Here is a 19,616-nt window from a genome sequence, read left to right on the forward strand (position 1 = left end):
CCCCCAAGACTGTGTGCCTTCTTTTCATAAAATTTGTGCTGAACCAGATTTTCCTTAACCCAATTTAGCTCAGTATTTGATGTATAGGGTGCAGAGACAAGTTGGTCTAACTCAGACATACAGAAACTAGCTCAGTTCCATACTGACATGTAGCTGGATATTTGATTAAATGTTTTCTAATGGCTAGGCCCCACTGGATTGTAGGCCCAGAAAAACCGAGTTAGGTTAGTTGGTTGAGGGTTCTACTCCTCCCACCCTGATGCCTGACAGGAGAGGAAGGGGAGAAGCAGTCAGTCACTGGCCGTGCAGCGGGAGCAGTGAGGGACTCAGTCATGCACTAAATCCTTCTGTAGGGTGCCTGGCGAAGTCTCAGTCCAGCCAAAGCCTTGGGGCTGAGGGTCAAAGCAAGTACAAAGAAACAACAAACTGTTGAGGAATCCACATGCAAGAGGGCTAGGAACAGTTCTGAGAACTGAAGATGAAACAGAATACTTTACCGACTCTAGACATGAGCTCACAGACAGGCTAGATGAACAGAAAAGAATTAGTGAGTTCAGGACACTTAAAGCGTTACCCCCCCAGAGGTCTGAGAGGACAACTTACCTTTTTTTCTGAGAAAACAGATGGCCGTGGGCTACATGCATCTTGAACAAGGCCAATAAACATGGGGTCAAATTGGGTCATCACATTTTTTGCACCTGCAGTTGGAGAGCATTGAAGACCAACTGCATGCACCTGCTATAAAGGGGCTGGGCAATCTTTACAAACTGGTTCTAATTAAGAAAGTGAGTATGTCCCTTCATTGAGCCTTATCACTGTCATGGAAATCAAATTTACACATGTGTAAAAATCTATTAAACTCAGGCCCCTGAGCCACCTATGTAGGATTCCTAGAAAAGAGAAACAAATGGTATTTTAAAGGAGAAATGTCTGTCCAGTGCTAACCTTTAATCGAGCCACAAAGTGAGTTGCAACACTGAGTTCAGTGGCCGGGTTCCCAAGGATGATCTCAAACCGATACTGCAGACCCAGTTTGTCGCGCACCTCCTGTAGCCGCTCCTTGGCTAACATCGCCAGCTGCACCGAGGGCACCCTGATAATGAGCATGTGTCCCCTCCCACTTTTGTTTTTGCCTGGGGAGCTGATGAGGTCATCCATAATGCTGAGTGTTTCTGGTGTGCTGTGGTCTCGGAGTGACGCCATGGTGGTGAGAGCCATCAGAGCCTCAGAGTACTGCTGGATGAGAAGATAGCAGCGGACGACCATGCTGTGCAGCCTGGGGTACCTTCGACAGAACACAAGGCACTAGCACTCAGGCAGCAGGGCCAGCTGGGAGCAGCAAGGCCTGTGCAGTAAGAATGCAGATTAAGCATGGTGGGGAAGGAGCTACTGATCAGTGGTGGGGCTTTAGCTCTAGAATGACCTGGGATCCCATGTCACTGGAAGGAAAAGGCTGAGCTTTCAAAGCATGTGAATCAACCTGTTGGGATAAGTACAGCATAGTAAAGGGGTTTAGAGATTGTCTAGAGACCCTCTCTTCTCAAATTGTGGTCTATAGACCACCAGCAGCAGCAGCAGCACCTGGGAGCTTGTTAGAAATGCTGAATCTCCCCACCCCAGACCTACTAATCAGAATCTGAAGCTTAACAAGACTCCCGGGGAACTGCATCCACGTTAAATTCTGAGATACATTGGTCTATTCCATTCATTGCCGCCATAGTCATCATGGATAATCCCTGGATCCTCACCTCTTGCTGGTGGCATTGGGTTAGAATGACAGCACTGTCCACTTATTTCTCTGATATATAAGATTACAATAAAGGAAACGGAGGCATTAGTGTAATATCTGTTGAGTATTAGACATAAAAAGGGTAATTATTATTACTAATTACTACCTTTCCATAAACTGTTCCTTGGTGCTGGAGAAACCTGGAGCTGACTGGAGAAACAGCACCCCCTAGTGTTGTAGCCTCATCACCTGAGACCTGGCTCCGTCAAGGGAGCCAAGTAAATCTGAGCCTGGTAGCAGCAGCCTTTGGTACCATTTTTCCCTAAGCCTGGACTGCCAGGGAAGAGGATCCCTTTGTTAAAATCGGCAGTTTTTACAATTATAGAGGAGTCAGAAAACAAATTTCGCCTTTTGGTGCTACGCCTCAGCCAGGCCTGATGGCAAAATGTGTACGAATGGGTAAAGAGGACCCACTTACAGGTATGAAGAGCTGCTAGTCAAGAAAGCAGGTGCTTGGCTACCCTGAGCACACTGCCCAGCAGTACTTCTGCTGCTGAATAAAAATAATTTTTTTAAAAAACAGAAAGTAGGCTGGGCATGGTGGCTCACGCCTGTAATTCCAGCACTTTGGGAGGATGAGGTGGGTGGATCACTTGAGGTCAGGAGTTCGAGACCAGCCTAGCCAACATGGTGAAACCCCATCTCTACTAAAAATACAAAAATTAGCCGGGCACATGCCTGTAATCCCAGCTACTTGGGAGGCTGAGGCAGGACAGTCACTTGAACCTGGGAGGCGGAGGTTGCAGTGAGCCGAGATCATGCCATTGCACTCCAGCCTGGGCGACAGAGGGAGAGTCTGGGGAGCTGATGAGGTCTCCATAAGAATAAGAAACATAACAAAAGAAAATAAAAAATAAGAAATAAGAAATAAGAAAAGAAAAAGAAAATAAGACAAAATAAGAAAAGAAAAAGAAAATAAGACAAAATAAGAAAAGAAAAAGAAAGAAAGCAGGTGCTGGCAAAGTGGGCCCTGGGTCCAAGGTTGGCCAAGGCTCTCATGGAGCCTGGTAGAATAAGGCTGGGGCTGTGCACTTTCTTTCTGGTTGCCATCTGGTAGCAATGTAGCCACCAGCGGCTGGGTAGGCTGATGGGGGATTTCACCTTTGTTCCATTCTATAATTCTACTTAAAATACAACAAGTGGTCCACTGGCCTTGCACAGAAAACCTCCAGGTCAAATAAACGCCAATGACAGCTATCAAATGAATAACACATGAATACTTTTGAGGTGTTTTAGAACTGGAAAGGACCAAGATGCCCTGTATATGAACAACTCTGTCTTTTGTTTTTCTTTGAGACGGAGTCCTGCTCTGTCACCAAGGCTGGCATGCTGGTGTGCTGTAGCACAATCTCGGCTCACTGCAACCTTCGCCTCCTGGGTTCAAGTGATTCTCCTGCCTCAGCCCCCTGAGTAGCTGGGATTACAGGCATGTGCCCGGCTAATTTTGTATTTTTAGTAGAGACATGGTTTCTCCATGTTGATCAGGCTGGTCTCGAACTCCTGACCTCAGGTGATCCGCCCGCCTCAGCCTCCCAAAGTGCTGGGATTACAGATATGAGCCACTGCGCCTGGCCTCTTTTTTTTTTTTTTTTTTGAGATGGAGTCTCACTCTGTCGCTCGGACTGGAGTGCAATGGCGCAATCTCAGTTCACTGCAACCTCCGCCTCCCAGGTTCAAATGATTCTCCCTGCCTAAGCCTCCTGGGTAACTGGGATTACAGTGCCTGCCACCACGCCCAGCTTTTTTTTTTTTTTTTTTTTTTTTTTTTGTATTTTTAGTAGAGACAGGGTTTCACCATGTTGGCCAGGCTGGTCTTGAACTCCTGACCTCAGGTGATCCACCCACTTTGGCCTCCCAAACTGGTGGGACTACAGGCGTGAGCCACGACACCTAGCCCACTCTGCCTTTTCATAGAAAGGGAATGAGTTCAGGGGCAGAGAGAAGTTCAGTTGCTTGTCCCAGTTCATACAACTGATCAGAGACAAAGCTAGGTCTAGATTTTATCCAGTCTCTAGCAATGTCTTCACACATTGCAAGGATTTAGCAGGTTGGGTAGAAATGAAGAAATCCTTCAGTTCAATAAATCCTGGGCTGGTCCCTTCAGGTATTCAGTAAGTCATAGCTACTATTAGGCTGGGGTGACTGGGCTGGAGGAAATAAGTATAGATAATCTGTGTTTCAAGCTTAATGCGTTTTTGCTGGGCCACGTAGAAAAGCCAAAGTTAGAATAAATGGTAACTTTGATATCCAGCATTTCTATTTCATACTCTGAAGGAATCATGAAGTTAGAAGTGCACAGTTTCTCCAATCTGTCATGCTTGCATTAAACTATACTTACAACTTTTGTAGCACAAAACTACAATAGGAAGTTGATGGGACCATCATTTAAAATAAAAGTTATGAAACTCTGAATGATGTTACCAGAAAAAGAAGATGCATTTCAAGCTGGTGGATGTAACAGGTGGGTGGGAACGCTTAGAGGGGGTACTCATGGAATAACTTCGGAAAATTCAGACTACATGTGCTATGAAAGGATTAATGTCACAGTGTCAGTTAAGACTTCCCAAATCCAACAGCTGCACAAATATCAAACCCTACTTGAGCCGGCGCTCTTTCCGGATGCAGTATTACCATTTGTTGAATAGGATGCATCCGTAGGCCCTCATTTTAATTTCCTTTTCTTTTTTCTTAGCAAAATTATGGGCAGGTTTGTTAAATAGATGTTAAATAATATGATCAATTAAAGGCATTCTAAGAACTACAGCTACTAAAAATTAGAATTGGCCTCATAAGATAAAGCCCAATTGCCCCAACATTGGATAAGCAAACAGAATATTGTGGAGGGCAGAGAGGGACCTTTATCAGGTTAGGTAAATTCGAATGTCTCTACCTACCTTTCAATCCATGATTCAAGGTGACAGAGAGAAAAAACTCTTTCAGAGTTTAATCTGGAACTGGGGATTTTTTTTTTAAAAAAGAAAAGGAAGAGAAGACAGAAGAGTTATATTCCTTAATCCCTAAGGTCAGGGACTGGAGGAGGCGCCCCAAGAACTGAATTCACCTCAATTATCTGATTGCTCTTTAATTTCTTCCAGTATATACTTCAAATCTCTCATAGTAAAGTTTAGTTTTTACTGAATCATCTTAGGGTCCTTGCCTGTGGTGGACAGGGGAGAAAAGAGGGAAAAATGTCAAAGTCTGAGGTGTAAGGTAGGAGAGGCCGGAGCTCAGAGAAGGGGGTCTTTTTTTTTTTTTTTTTTTGAGACAGAGTCTCGCTCTGTCGCCCAGGCTGGAGTGCAGTGGCGCGATCTCGGCTCACTGCAAGCTCCACCTCCCCAGCTCACGCCATTCTCTTGCCTCAGCCTCCCAAGTAGCTGGGACTACAAGCGCCCGCCATCACACCTGGCTAATTTTTTGTAATTTTAGTAGAGACGGGGTTTCACCGTGTTAGCCAGGGTGGTCTCGATCTCCTGACCTCGTGATCCACCCGCCTTGGCCTCCCAAAGTGCTGGGATTACAGGTGTGAGCCACCGCGCCCGGCCAGAAGCCGGTCTTGAATAAACAAATCTCTCTCTGCCCTATCCATCTCCTGATGATAGCAATGAAGCATGACTGGAAGCTGACTCAGCATGAAGAGTAGTGCAACGGCCCACTTTGGTTGTATTTTCCTTTATTGGTCTTGGATGATCACATAAAACAATAGTAGGGCATCTTAGGAAAGGCTGTTTTAATTTGGCCTTTGCATGTTATCTGCAAGGGCTCCATCAGACACCCTGTAGCACTGACACAAAAGGCTTTTGGCTATTTTAGATCTGCAAGTACAGCTAGAGAGAAGAGCAGAAGGCCTTATTTACTATTTACCTCTCCAAGAGTGTGTTCACCATTTTTTCAAAAGTCTCGTCACATCTCAGAAGTGGGCTCGTGATCCCCCACTGCAGAGACTTGCTGTACTCATTCAAGCCAAAGTACAGCTTCTCCTCGCAGCCCACGTCCTCCTGGTTCAAAATACAGAGCAAAAACCCAATGAGGACAGGATACAGTGTCTTGTTTTCCAGAAAGTGGGGTGGGGAGGGGGGTTGGGGGGGAGTCCCTGTAAGAGGTTATTTCCTGACAAGTAAGAAAAAATATTGTGTTTCATTATGTAACCCAACACCAACTCTACAGTCATCTCTGAGGCACTAAGTGAAATTTCTTTTCATTTCAAAGGAACTGAATATGTGATTAGTGGAAAGTTGACACATTTCCTTCAGGCACATGGTTCGTTTTCTTTTTCTTTTGTTGGGATACACAAGGTCAGACAGCCTCAATTCTCAGCCTTTTTCCCTGCTGGAAGCAGTTCTCTATAAAGATAAATAGGCTCTCCTCAGAACTCTAGATACTGACAAACTCCTCTGTTACAGAAACTTTAACTTTTCTGACATCATTTCATAATGGTAATTCATAAAAGCTTATCTTTGCAAACAAATTTTACTTTAAAAATGGAATATACGCTTTCCTTAAACAGGACCCACAGTATTTTTAAGTAGCCCCCCTCTTGATGAGTCAGTCATCACTATGAAAATGAATAGCTATTTTAGGCGGTGACACAAAGATGCCCTCAGAGGATCTTGAGAAGTGTGACAAGTTGCTTGTCCTTAAACTCAGAAGCTCCAGGATATTAAATAAGCTTTTTGAGTTCATGATCTGTTTTTATTTATAGTTTTTTTTTGCATCTTTTCTGCATTAGTTTTTTACAGTCATGTCTTGCTGTTATGTTGCCTGTGCCATTTGGTCTATTTTACTTTATTTTATTTATTTTATTTTTTGAGACCAAGTTTTTTCTTTTGAGACCAAGTTGCCCAGGCTGGAGAGAAATGGCGCAATCATGGCTCACTGCAACCTCCGCCTCCCGGAATCATGGCTCACTGCAACCTCTGCCTCCCGGTTTCAAGTGATTCTCCTGCCTCAGCCTCCCGAGTGGCTGGGATTACAGGCGCCTACCACCATGCCCGGCTCATTTTTTTTTTTTGCATTTTTAGGAGAGACGGGGTTTCGTCACATTGGTCAGGCTGGTCTCAAATTCCTGGCCTCAGCCTCCCAAAGTGCTGGGATTACAGGCGTGAGCCACTGCACCTGGCCCACTTTTGTTATTTATTATGTGTTGACATTTTTATTTAAGCACTCTCCAACTCATAAAGGAAATAAGACAGCTTTAAAAGATATAAGATAAAGGCTGGGTGCAATGGCTCACACCTGTAAACCCAGCACTTTTTTTTGAGATCAGCCTGGCCAATATGGTGAAACCCCATCTCTACTAAAAATACAAAAATTAGCCAGGCGTGGTAGCGGATGCCTATAGACCCAGCTACTCAGGAGGCTGAGGCAGGAGAATACCTTGAACAAGGAGGTGGAGGTTGCAGTGAGCCGAGATAGAGTCACTGCACTCCAGCCTGGGTGACAGAGCGAAACTCAGTCTCAAAAAAAAAAAAAAAAATTATATACATATATTAAGATAAAAATAAATTAAGCAATCAGAGGAAGAAAAAGCAAGGGTAAGAGAAGGAAGACTGGGCCAGGGATAAAGTAAGTATTCCCTAAAATGCATGCCAACAGTTTCTGCACATTTTGTTAGAAGTGGGCTACAAATTTGGTAGCCCAAATTCTGAGCTTTTTTTTTTTTTTTGAGGAGTCTCACTCTGTCACCCAGGCTGGAGTGCAGTGGTGTGATCTCGGCTACTGCAACCTCGGCCTCTTGGGTTCAAGCCATTCTCCTGCCTCAGCCTCCCAAGTAGCTGGGACTACAGGCACGCACCACCACACCCAGCTAATTTTTGTATTTTTAGTAGAGATGAGGTTTCACCATGTTAGCAGGCTAGTCTCGAATTCCTGACCTCAGGTGATCCACCTGCCTCGGCCTCCCAAAGTGCTGGGATTACACACATGAGCCAATGTGCCCGGCTGGTTCTGAGCTTTTCAGTAACCATCTAAAGAGAAACAACTGTATGATTTATAAGGCCCATAAGATAAAAATAAAGCATGTTTTAACTGAAGGCTTTTAATTTTTTGAGGCCCCCCCCCCAAAACCCTGCTTTTGGGAATAGGTTTGAGAGTAAACAGGCTTTATGAGAGCACCGGAATATGTTCTTAGAGATACTGGAGACTGACAACATAGATTGAATGACATTTGTTTTCAAGGCTAGAAGCCTTTGCTTATTTCATTCTGGGCTTAGCTGTGTTCTGAGTAACTGTGTCAAGTAAGTCATTTCCCGGGGAAAAAAGTCATCCATCTAAGCTTCCCTCCTCATCTGGACTGCAGACACAGAGTCATTTGGAAAAGCTTTATGAAGTGTGCACTTGGTCTTCACATTTCCTGCTCATCCTTGGCCCCTTTTTCTTTGGGAAATTATTAAATCCTACTCCGAGCCTGTTGCTCTTCCTGACACAGCATTAGAACTGCTGGATACGATGCATCCACCTTGCATCCACCTGTCCTCGTTTTTATTTCTCTCTCTTTTTTCTTAGCAGGTTGGTAAATAGATGGCCTGTGATTAACTAGAGCCAGTATGGGTTTTGGGAACTAGAGCTACTAAAAATTAGAATTAGCAGTGAATGGTTTCCCCATCTGTTCTGTTTGCATTAAATTGTAACTATGGTTTTGTGTTACAAAAGTTTTAATAGAAATGAGTGGAACCATTCTTTAAACCATGAGTTATGAAACTGAATGATTTTACTGTAAAGATACGTTTCAGGTACCATAAATCGTATGACTTATTGAATCACTATTTCTGGGGGGAGAATGTCCCTTCTCATAAGGCAAACTCCCCTGTGTGGAAGGCCTGCCCTCTCAGTGACCCTCCATGCTCCCAGTGCTTTCGCTGCTGTCTCTGCCTTTGCTCCTGTCCAACGCTCCGCTCTCCAGATGCTGTTCCCTGGAAGGTCACCAAGGACTCCTGAGGCCAACGCCAGTGGTGATGACTTGTTGGCCCTTGGCCTCACTGCCCTCTTGGCAGTTCTCTTTGTTATTTTCTTCCATGATTCTAACCACACCAGCTGCCTCAATAATCACTGTTTGTTAAAACAAAACAAAACAAAACAAACAAAAAAACATAATCTACACAATGGTGTGCTCACCTGCACCTTAACTCAAAGTCAGTCTCATCTGCCCTCCACAAATCAAACTTCTTTCTGGCCAGGCGTGGTGGCTCACGCCTATAATCCCAGCACTTTGGGAGGCCGAGGAGGGCAGATCACTTGAGGTCAGGAGTTCAAGACCAGCCTGGCCAACACAGTGAAACCCCATCTCTACTGAAAATATAAAAAATTAGCCAAGCATGGTGGCGCACGCCTGTAATCCCAGCTACTTAGGAGGCTGATGCAGGAGAATCGCTTGAACCCGGGAGGCAGAGGTTGCAGTGAGCCGAGATCGTGCCACTGCACTCCAGCCTGGCTGACAGTGAGACTCTGTCTCAAAAAACAAAACAAAACAAAAAACTTCTTTCAACTTCTTTTTTCCAACTAAAGGTAACACCTCAAAAATATTTCTGGTTCTTCCCTCTCCCTGAATAAACAAATCCTAGAAAATGTGCCATGTCTCCCATCCATTTTATTGCCAGGACCATCATTCTGATTCATGTATTTGTTCATTCTAACCCAAATTATCAGAAAAGCCACTGACTGATCTACTTCTAATCACTTTGACTTAGCCTCTAGATTGAATGAACTGCCTCTCAGTAGCTATTAAAGCTGAACATATGTGTACTTGATGACCCAGAAATTTCACTCTCAGAGACCCAAAAGAAATGCATACATACATTTACTAAAGGGTGTGCCAGGATGTTACAGCAGTACTATGTAAAATAAAATAGGATGGATACATGAACTGTGGTGGAGTCATACAATGTAACACACACACACAGCAAAAAGAATGATTTACGATTCATGAAAACTACAAATTTCCCAAACAAAATGTTAAGCAAAGGAAGTCAGATACAAGAGAGTACATACTGCATGTTTCCATTTACATAAGCTCCATACTGAGCAAAACAAATCTGTAGTACAGGAGGCCAGAATAGTGTTACCCTTTAGTGGGGGTGCCCAGAAGGGACACAGGACTTCCAGGGTGGTGGTAAGATTCTGTTTCTTGATCTGAGTGCTGGTCCCACAGGCGTGTTTAGTTTGTGAAAATTCATCACAAACTAAACATTTTACATTGTTAACAAGAAACAGGTAAATTCTAATAATGCTATATATATATACACACACACACACTAATTCTAATTATATAGTGTATATACACTATATATAGTATATATACTATATACTAAATTATAATAATGCTATATATGTGTGTGTGTGTGTATATATACATATATATATATATATACTCTTGCTAAAAAATCCTTAATGCCTGTATAATAAGTGTAAACTTTGCTAGCCTGGCACTGACAGCCTCCATGTGTACATTTCCAGGCTTCTTTTGTATCCTATGCAGCGTTCTCTGAAAAATGCCCAGTTTCCTCCTCTGTGTCCCCTGCCCACACTGTCCACTGCCAGGAGTGCCTCCTCCTGCCCCCATCCCCCTGCCCAGGCCTTCCTGTCTCCCCAGGGCCATCATCCTCTGTTCTCTTTTCCATGGAGCTTCCCCTGGACCTCTCAATAAATGTGACTCCTCCCTCACTTCAACTCCCAGAGCATTTTGATTTTCTGAAATTGTCTTATTCTCCTCTGGATAATAGTGACTTAGATATATACTTTGCTTTCTCCTCTAAACCATCAGTTTTCTTTTTTTTTTCTTTCTCTTTTTTTTTTTTTTTTGAGACGGAGTCTCACTCTGTCACCTATGCTGGAGTGCAGTGGCACTATCTCGGCTCTTTGCAACTCCACCTCCCGGGTTCAAGTGATTCTCCTGCTTCAGCCTTCCGAGTAGCTGGGATTACAGTTGCCTGCCACCATGCCTAGATAATTTTTGTATTTTTATAGGGATGGGGTTTCACCATGTTGCCCAGGCTGGTCTCGAACTCCTGACCTCAAATGATCTGCCTGCCTCGGCCTCCCAAAGTGCTGGGATTACAGGTGTGAGCCACTGTGCTCGGCTTAAACCATCAGTTTTCTGTGTGTTCTTTGCAAGATTCAATACAAGTCCACAAGTGTGCTCAATCATATTTTTTGAATTCAATTAATTTGCTTTTTTCCAATTATCCCTCCTGGGATACAGGCTTCAAGATAACTAAAGGATGCTAATCATCAGGAACTTCTCCCTTACACGTATAAAGTTGTTGTAAATTAAATTTTTTTTCCCTTTATCCCATGTTGATCTCAATTTCAGGGATGATTTCTTTAAATCTTAAATTGAAGAAGAGTATAACTCTTCACCTCTCAATTAGTTTGAACAAATACCTGATATCATATCTTTAATCCAGAAGAACATCACTAGATATGTCTAAGATAAGAAGCCCCTCACCTCTTTTTTTTTTTTGAGATGGAGTCTTTCTCTGTCACTTAGGCTGGAGTACAGTGGTATAATCTCGGCTCACTGCAATCCCCATTTCCTGGGTTCAAGCAATTCTCGGGCCTCAGCCTCCGGAGTAGCTGGGATTACAGGTGCCCGCCACCACACCCGGCTAATTTTTGTATTTTTAGTAGAGATGGGGTTTCACCACATTGGCCAGGTTGGTCTCGAACTCCCAATCTCAAGTGATCCACTCATCTCAGCCTCCCAGGGTGCTGAGTTTACAGGCGTGAGCCACCGTGCCTGGCCAAGAACCCTTTTCAGAAACATAACCACAGGCTAGGTACAGTGGCTCATGCCTGTAATCCTAACACTTTGGGAGGTCAAGATGGGAGAACTGCTTGAGGCCAAGAGTTTGAGACCAGCCTGGACAATATAGTGAGACACTGTCTCTACAGAATATTTTTAAAATTAGCCAGGCATGGTGGTATGTGCATGTAGCTCTGCTACTTGGGAGGGTGAGGTGGGACGATTGTTTGAGCCCAGGAGTTTGAGGCTGCAGTGAGTCATGATTGTACCACTGCATTCCAGCACGGGTGTCAGACTCTGACTCAAAAAAAAAAAAATAAATAACTGTAATACCATTATTAAACTCTAAAAATCATTTCCTTAAAATGATTTTTTTTTTTTTTTTTTGGTACAGGGTCTTGCTCTGTCTCCCAAGCTGGAGTGTAGTGACACAATCTCAGCTCACTGCAGCCTCGACCTCCTGGGTTCAAAACGTCTTCCCAACTCCGCCTCCCAAGTAGCTAGGGCTACAGATGCATGTCTGGCTAACTTTTGTACTTCTTGTAGAGATGCGGTCTCACCATGTTGCCCTGGCTGGTCTTGAACTCCTGGGCTCAATCGATCCATCCGCCTCGGCCTCCCAAAGTGCTGGGATTACAGGTGTGAGCCACTGTGCCCGGCTAAAATGACTTTTAAGGAAAATTATTTTAAACCTGTTTCTCTATTTCATGGTAGGAGAAAATAAAGGGCAGAGGCTATTGGTCCTTCTTCCTATCACTGGGGTGTGATCCCTTTTGGAAAAGACTGAATTAGGACAGTTCTCTCTACACTCCAACAATATACTGAAATTTAACGTATAATAGGAGAACTGTCTGGGGGATTAAAAAATTAATTATTCTTAGCTCACACCTGTAATCTCAGGACTTTGAGAGGCTTGTGGATCACCTGAGGTTGGGAGTTCAAGACCACCCTGGCCAACATGGTGAAACTCGGTCTCTACTAAAAAAACAAAAATTAGCCAGGCATGGTGGCGTGCACCTGTAATCCCAGCTACTCTGGAGGCTGAGGCAGGAGAATTGCTTGAACCTGGGAGGCGGAGGTTGCAGTGAGCTGAGTTCGTACCACTGCACTCCAGCCTGGGTGACAGAGTGAGACTCCGTCTCAAAAATAATTAATTTAAAAAATAATTATTATTTCCATTCATTCTCTTGGCAATCCCATTCTTTGTCAGAGCAACCCAGCAGCTACTTGGGTAGCCCATAGGCTCCCCTTGTAGTTTGGAGGCAAAGGAACTCTGGCAGCTCTGTTATCTCACCCCTACCTCAACTGCCCAATGAATGGCTGGAGCTGGCATGGAGAAGATACCAAGAAAGCAAAGCAAAAGCTCAAAGTAATCTCTAATGATAGTGAACACACTGAGTTAGTTCTCATAAGGCAGTGACTGCTGAAGACAAGAAGATTCAAGGACCTGAGCTTCCTGCTTGCAAGGAACAAACCAATGCTCGAAGACAAGAATGCAAAGTCAGCGAAAACTTACCTTCTTCATGACAGAACAAAATGCACTGGGTTGAAAAATAAATGTTAGTTTTATGTAAGACGTTTTTGGTGTTTTTTACTTAAACATGGTTATTTAAAAATATCCAGTGTGTTCAGTATTTTTAAATGAAGGATCCATTGCTTAATGGCTAATTTTTATTATTTTTATGAAACTCATATTTCTTTTCTTTGATAGTATATTTAGCATAGTTTGTGGGTCATATAAAATATTTTTCAAGGCCGGGCGCGGTGGCTCAAGCCTGTAATCCCAGCACTTTGGGAGGCCGAGACAGGCGGATCACGAGGTCAGGAGATCGAGACCATCCTGGCGAACACGGTGAAACCCCGTCTCTACTAAAAAATACAAAAAACTAGCCGGGCGAGGCGGCGGGCGCCTGTAGTCCCAGCTACTCGGGAGGCTGAGGCAGGAGAATGGCATAAACCCGGGGGGCGGAGCTTGCAGTGAGCTGAGATCCGGCCACTGCACTCCAGCCCGGGCAACAGAGCCAGACTCCGTCTCAAAAAAAAAATATATATATATTTTTCAATATTAGAGATTGGAGTAAAAACTATAAATCCCTGGATATATCCAATGTTGAGACAGGTAGTCTCAACACATTCACTGCTACTATGGAGTTATTTAAAGTAACAGTGCCATCATCCCATTTCATACAGAAGACTGTGAAAACTGATTTAAAATAAAACCCAGTTGCTGGAGGAGCAAGAGAGTAATTAACAGTGATGCAGACCATCAGACTAAAACATGACAAAAAGGCCATCCAAGAGGACAATAAAATTTCCAGGTCTCAGGTGAAATTAATCATATGAAGGCACAAAGGAAATCCAGAATATTGATCCTGGCCTCAGATAACATCAACATTTTCTTTTTGAAAAATTATATAGGACAGATAATTTTGCATCTGCATGATATCTAAGAAAATAACCACCTAATCAGATTTATGTAGGATACTATTCACTAGACTTTAGTCTTTTTTTTTTTTTTTTTTTTTTTTTTTTTGAGACGGAGTCTCGCTCTGCCACCCAGGCTGGAGTGCAGTGGCGCGATCTCGGCTCACTGCAAGCTCTGCCTCCCAGGTTCACGCCATTCTCCTGCCTCAGCCTCCCGAGTAGCTGGGACTACAGGCGCCCGCCACGTCGCCCGGCTAGTCTTTTGTATTTTTAGTAGAGACGGAGTTTCACCGTGTTAGCCAGGATGGTCTCGATCTTCTGACCTCGTGATCCGCCCGTCTCGGCCTCCCAAAGTGCTGGGATTACAGGCATGAGCCACCGCGCCCGGCCTAGACTTTAGTCTTATAATAATTGTAAATATGTGGAACTTTTGGAAGACACAGAATTATGTTAGATATTTATTTATTTATTTATTCATTTATTTTTGAGACAGAATCTCGTTCTGTCCCCCAGGCTGGAGTGTAATGACATGATCTCGGCTCACTGCAACCTCCGCCTCCCGGGTTCAAGTGATTCTCCTGCCTCAGCCTCCCGGGTAGCTAGGACTACAGGCACCCACCAACACACCTGGCTAATTTTTTGTATTTTCAGTAGAGACGGGGTTTCACCGTGTTAGCCAGGATGGTCTCGATCTCCTGACCTTGTGATCCACCTGCCTTGGCCTCCCAAAGTACTGGAATTACAGGCGTGAGCCACCACGCCCGGCCAGCTTTTTGAAGTCTTACATAAAGCATTATATTAGATTTTGAATTCTTATGAATATGATCTTAAGCCGTGACATATTTTGTTACAAGGTCCTACCCTCTGGGGAACTAAGAACATGACAGTGTATCAGTCAGCAGGCAAGAGACTCACCCCGGTATCCAGCTGTATCCAGTGAACCTCATTGCTAGAGCTAATGCGGGACTGTTGGGTCTGCAGAGTGTATGGGAAGGAGCTGACCTGGAGCACCAGGAGGTTGAAAGCTTCCAGAACTTCTCTGCAATTAATGACCCTATCAGCTAGTCCATGACTGGGTTCGCCATGTGACAAAGAGCCTGAAATGACACTGTAGAAAAATTGAAAGTCATATTAATACCTCATTTAACCAAGTAGATACAGAATCAGACCCTAACAAGGAGATACTGTTTTAGTTTTTATTTTTCTATCTCTTTTCAATTGCGAGCAGAGTAGAAACAACCAAAATTTGACACGGAAGGGAAAAAATTTACATTCCCTCTTTTCAGACAGATTTCAGGAATATGTATTTTTTTTTCCTTTTCAGTTTATTCCCAATATACCTCAAAGTGCAAACTCAGTTATTTAGGCTAGTGATATCTAAATCTGCAGTTGAGCCGGGCATGGTGGCTCACATCTGTAATCCCAGCACTTTGGGAGGCCAAGGCAGATAGACCACCTGAGGTCAGGAGTTCAAAACCAGCCTGGCCTACATGGTGAAAACCCGTCTCTATTAAAAAAAAAAATACAAAAAAAATTAGCTGGGTGTGGTGGTGTGTGCCTATAATCCTAGCTACTTGGGAGGCTAAGGCAGAATTGCTTGAACCAGGAGGAGGAGGTTGCGGTGAGCAGAAATCACGCCACTGCGCTCCAGCCTGGGCAACACAGGGTCAATGAACCATTCCTGCTCATAGAAGACTGCCAAGACCTGAACAGATGGGGGCAAAATTTCTTTTCCCGCTCTCTCTCTCCTTTCCTTCCTTTCTTTGAAATCTAACAAGTTCTACAAGATCTTATTTATACCCATGTATGGCTCTAGGTTTCACATTGTGGAGGATTATCCAACACTTTCTGGCTTCTGAATAAGAGCTTTTGCAATTCTGACATTTCCCTACCACAAACCAAAAACTTCCAGATTCTTAACCTCAGCATCTCCTGGAGAAAAGAAAATCTATAAATGCTTGATGATGCCTGAAATTTCTCTCCCCATTACATGGTGAGGACAAACCATGATATGTAATACATGATGAATATTTGCCACCCCCCACCCCTGCCGATTTGCCTTTTAATCCATAGGAGCAAAGATGTCCCCTACCAGATAATTACTATTATTTGATCTGGGAGCAAAAGTGGTTCCACATTTGACTCCTTCTTCTTTTTTTTTTTTTTTGAGATAGAGACTCGCTCTGTCACCCAGGCTGGAGTGCAGTGGCATAATCTCTGCTCACTGCAACCTCTGCCTCCTGAGTTCAAGTGATTCTCCTGCTTCAGCCTCCCAAGTAGCTGGGATTACAGGCATGTGCCACCACGCCCGGCTAATTTTTTTGTATTTCTGGCAGAGACAGGGTTTCACCATGTTGGCCAGGCTGGTCTTGAACTCCTGACCTCAAGTAATCCACCTGCTTTGGCCTCTTAAAGTGCTGGGATTACAGGTGTGAGACACCGCACCCTGCCAACTTCTCTTTCATTAATAAGTTCATCCAGGCCAGGCATGGTGGCTCATGCCTGTAATCCCAGCACTTTGGGAGGCCAAGGCGGGTGAATCACGAGGTCAGGAGTTCAAGACCAGCCTGGTCAAGATGGTGAAACCCCATCTCTACTAAAAATACAAAAATTAGCCAGATGTCTAGCGGGCACCTGTAATCCCAGCTATTTGGGAGGCTGAGGCACAGAAATGCCTGAACCCGGGAGGCAGAGGTTGCAGTGAGCCGAGATTGAGCCACTGCACTCCAGCCTGGGCGACAGAGTGAGTCTCTATCTCAATAATAATAATAATAATTTCATCCAGTAAATATGATATTCTCTTGTTTAAACTGGGGAACTGGGGAAGATTTCAGGTCATGAAAGTACATCTCTACTGCTTTTAAAGGCAAGAGGGAAAAGAGAAGGGCAAAGAAGAGGAGAAATAGTGGGAGAGGAAGGAAGAGAAGCAAAGTCAAATGGAAAAGTGCGTTGGAGGCAGAGAGGGAAGTACATCACCCTTCCAGGAGCTCATTCATCCTAACTTCCTTATTGCTGTCCTTTCTCTGACAAAGCTGAGTTCTACCAAGCTCTTAAAACAAATTATTTCAGGAATCTTTAATTCATCCAGAGTGTAGTGATATGATTTGGCTCTGTTTCCCCACCCAAATCTCATCTTGTAGCTCCCATAATTCCCATGTGGTATGGGAGGGAGCCGGTGGGAGATGACTGAATTACGGGGACAGGTCTTTCCCATGCTGTTCTTGTGATAGCAAAAGTCTCATAAGATCTGATAGTATTTTAAGGGGGAGTTTCCCTGAATAAGCTGGCTGGAGAAATTTGCATAAGTAATGAGGAGCTGAATGTTAGTCCCCAAGACAATGGGGGAAAATGTCTCCAGGGCATGTCAGAGGTCTTCATGGCAGCCCCCCTCATCCACACACCTAGAGGCCTGGGAGGGAAAAGTGGTTTTGTGGGCTGGGCCATGTGCTGTGTGCAGCCTAGGGACTTGGACTTCTGTGTCCCAGCTGCTCCAGCCATGACTAAAAGGGGCCAATGTACAGCTTGGGCTGTTGCTTCAGAGGGTGGAAGCCCCAAGCCTTGGCAGCTTCCACATGGTGTTGAGCCTATGGGTGCACAGAAGTCAAGAACTCAGGTTTGGGAACCTCTGCCTAGATTTCAGAAGATGTATGGAAATGCCTGGATGCCCAGGCAAAAGTTTGCTGCAGGGGCGGAGCCCTCATGGAGAACCTCTGCTAGGGCAGTGTGGAAGGGAAATGTGGGGTCAGACCCACCACACAGAGTTCCTACTGGGGCCTGTAGCCCCTTTGTTTTAGTCAATTTCTCCCACTTGGAATGGTTATATTTATCCAATGCCTGTACCCTCACTGTATCTAGGAAGAAACTAACTTGCTTTTGATTTTACAGGCTCATAGACAGAAGGGACTTGCTTTGTCTTAGATGAGACTTTGGACTTTTGAGTTAATGCTGAAAAGCGTTGACACTTTGGGGGACTGTTGGGAAGGCATAATTGGTTTTGAAATGTGAAGATATGAGATTTGGGAGGGGCCGGGGTAGAAAGATATGGTTTGGCTCTGTATCTCCACCCAAATCTCATCTTGTAGCTCCCATAATTCCCACATGTTGTGGAAGGGACCCAGTAGGAGATGACTGAATTATGGGGGCGGGTCTTTCCTGTGCTGTTCTTGTGACAGTGAGTAAGTCTCATGAGATCTGATGATATTATCAGAGGTTTCTGCTTTTACATCTTCCTCATTCTCTCTTTGCCTGTTGCCATCCATGTAAAATGTGACTTGCTCCTCCTTGCCTTATGCCATGATTGTGAGGCTTCCCCCGCTATGAGGAACTGTGAGTCCAATTAAACCTCTTTCTTTTGTAAATTTTCCCAGTCTCAGGTATGTCCTTATCAGCAGCATGAAAATAGACCAACATATGTAGTTAACATAAAACCAACGTGAAATCGATGAGAAAAGCTGAGGAAACAAGAAACGAATAGGAAAAGGTTACCAGTAAGAAGATGGCAAACATTAGGGTCCCTGGGCTTTGGAATTACCTTTAACACATTTTCTTTTCTTTTCTTTTTTTTTTTTTTGAGACGAAGTCTCACTCTGTCACCCAGACAGGAGTGCAGTGGTGTGATCTTGGCTCACTGCAACCTCCAGCGCCTGGGTTCCAACAATTCTCCTGCCTCAGCCTCCCAAGTAGCTGGGATTACAGGCATGTGCTACCAGGCCTGGCTAATTTTTGTATTTTTAGTAGCATAAGGTTTCACCATGTTGGCCAGGCTGGTCTCAAACTCCTGACCTCAAGCGATCCACCCACCTCGGCCTCCCAAAGCGTTGGGATTACAGGCGTGAGCCACCACGCCTGGCCACATTTAACACATTTCATTAGGTAACAATTATTCCTGTAGAAGGGAGACTCCATTTGCTCACTCTGAATCAATCACCTCGTTAGTTCCACATGGGAGTTGTCATGAACTAGCACAAACAGTGTGTACGGGTTCTGTTTCACTCTCCTCATAAAAACTTCAAACTTGGTTTGAATCTCATTGTCTAGACGAACAACATATTTTTCTGCTCTCTGATGGGCTGTCCCATTTTCCTCCAGACCCAAGTCTACAAGGACACCTGCCAAGAAGAAAAAAATTAATCTTTTAACACACTTTTACACATACACATACACACAGGAGACAGACTTGAGTTCACTGTCAGCTGACACTGGGTACCAACTGTATGAAGAGACTTACAGAGCAGATACTTTTTCCTTTTTATGTTCCCCATCACAGTATGAGGAGGAAATATCAGATATCCTTTTCTTCATAACACTGCTCATCACCTCCCATCCCTGACACAAATACAGGGAACATTCTGGTACATGAGATAAAAGCAGCTGAGTGTATGAGACCTTTGCTTCACTAAATTCTATTTGCATATAAAGTGCTGCTGCTAATGGCTTCAACAGGCCACCTGGAAAAAAATTAAGCTTTGGGCTACAGCTCTTGACCAAATTAATATAAGCCTTCTTTACCCTAAATTTAGCAACAAAACATATATGAGAAAAGAAAAAACCAATATATTAATGTTCAAGGATACCACGTTAGACTGTGAGCTTTTTATGGTAGTGTTTTACTCATTTTTATACAGTGACCATCTTGCACAGTATTTAGAGCACTGGCAGACCTCAATG

General features: G+C 44.1%; 2 protein-coding genes across 9 annotated transcripts in view; both read right to left on the reverse strand.

Annotated features, from left to right (window-relative positions):
- Window positions 1-19,616, reverse strand: part of SNRPD1 (small nuclear ribonucleoprotein D1 polypeptide) — a 340,677-nt gene that overhangs the window by 139,526 nt on the left and 181,535 nt on the right. Inside the window, exon 1 of one of the 2 annotated variants that reach the window (XM_050767673.1) lies at window positions 6,316-6,325. The exons of the other annotated variant lie outside the window; for it this stretch is intronic. The gene's annotated coding sequence lies outside the window, so the exon portion shown is untranslated. Of the gene's footprint in view, window positions 1-6,315; window positions 6,326-19,616 lie in introns of those variants that run through there. 2 annotated transcript variants of the gene reach the window in all.
- The window catches only part of GREB1L (GREB1 like retinoic acid receptor coactivator), a 296,873-nt gene that overhangs the window by 32,690 nt on the left and 244,567 nt on the right, over window positions 1-19,616 (reverse strand). For all 7 annotated transcript variants that reach the window (XM_050767628.1, XM_050767624.1, XM_050767625.1 and 4 more), the window contains 4 exons: window positions 18,877-19,057; window positions 14,865-15,057; window positions 5,651-5,784; window positions 946-1,285 (listed from right to left, as the gene is read on the reverse strand). In XM_050767628.1, the coding sequence (XP_050623585.1) occupies window positions 946-1,285; window positions 5,651-5,784; window positions 14,865-15,057; window positions 18,877-19,057 (848 nt within the window). The remainder of the gene's footprint in view (window positions 1-945; window positions 1,286-5,650; window positions 5,785-14,864; window positions 15,058-18,876; window positions 19,058-19,616) is intronic.

Source organism: Macaca thibetana, chromosome 18, assembly GCF_024542745.1.
Source record: "Macaca thibetana thibetana isolate TM-01 chromosome 18, ASM2454274v1, whole genome shotgun sequence".
In the NCBI taxonomy this organism is placed as follows: Eukaryota; Metazoa; Chordata; class Mammalia; order Primates; family Cercopithecidae; genus Macaca; species Macaca thibetana.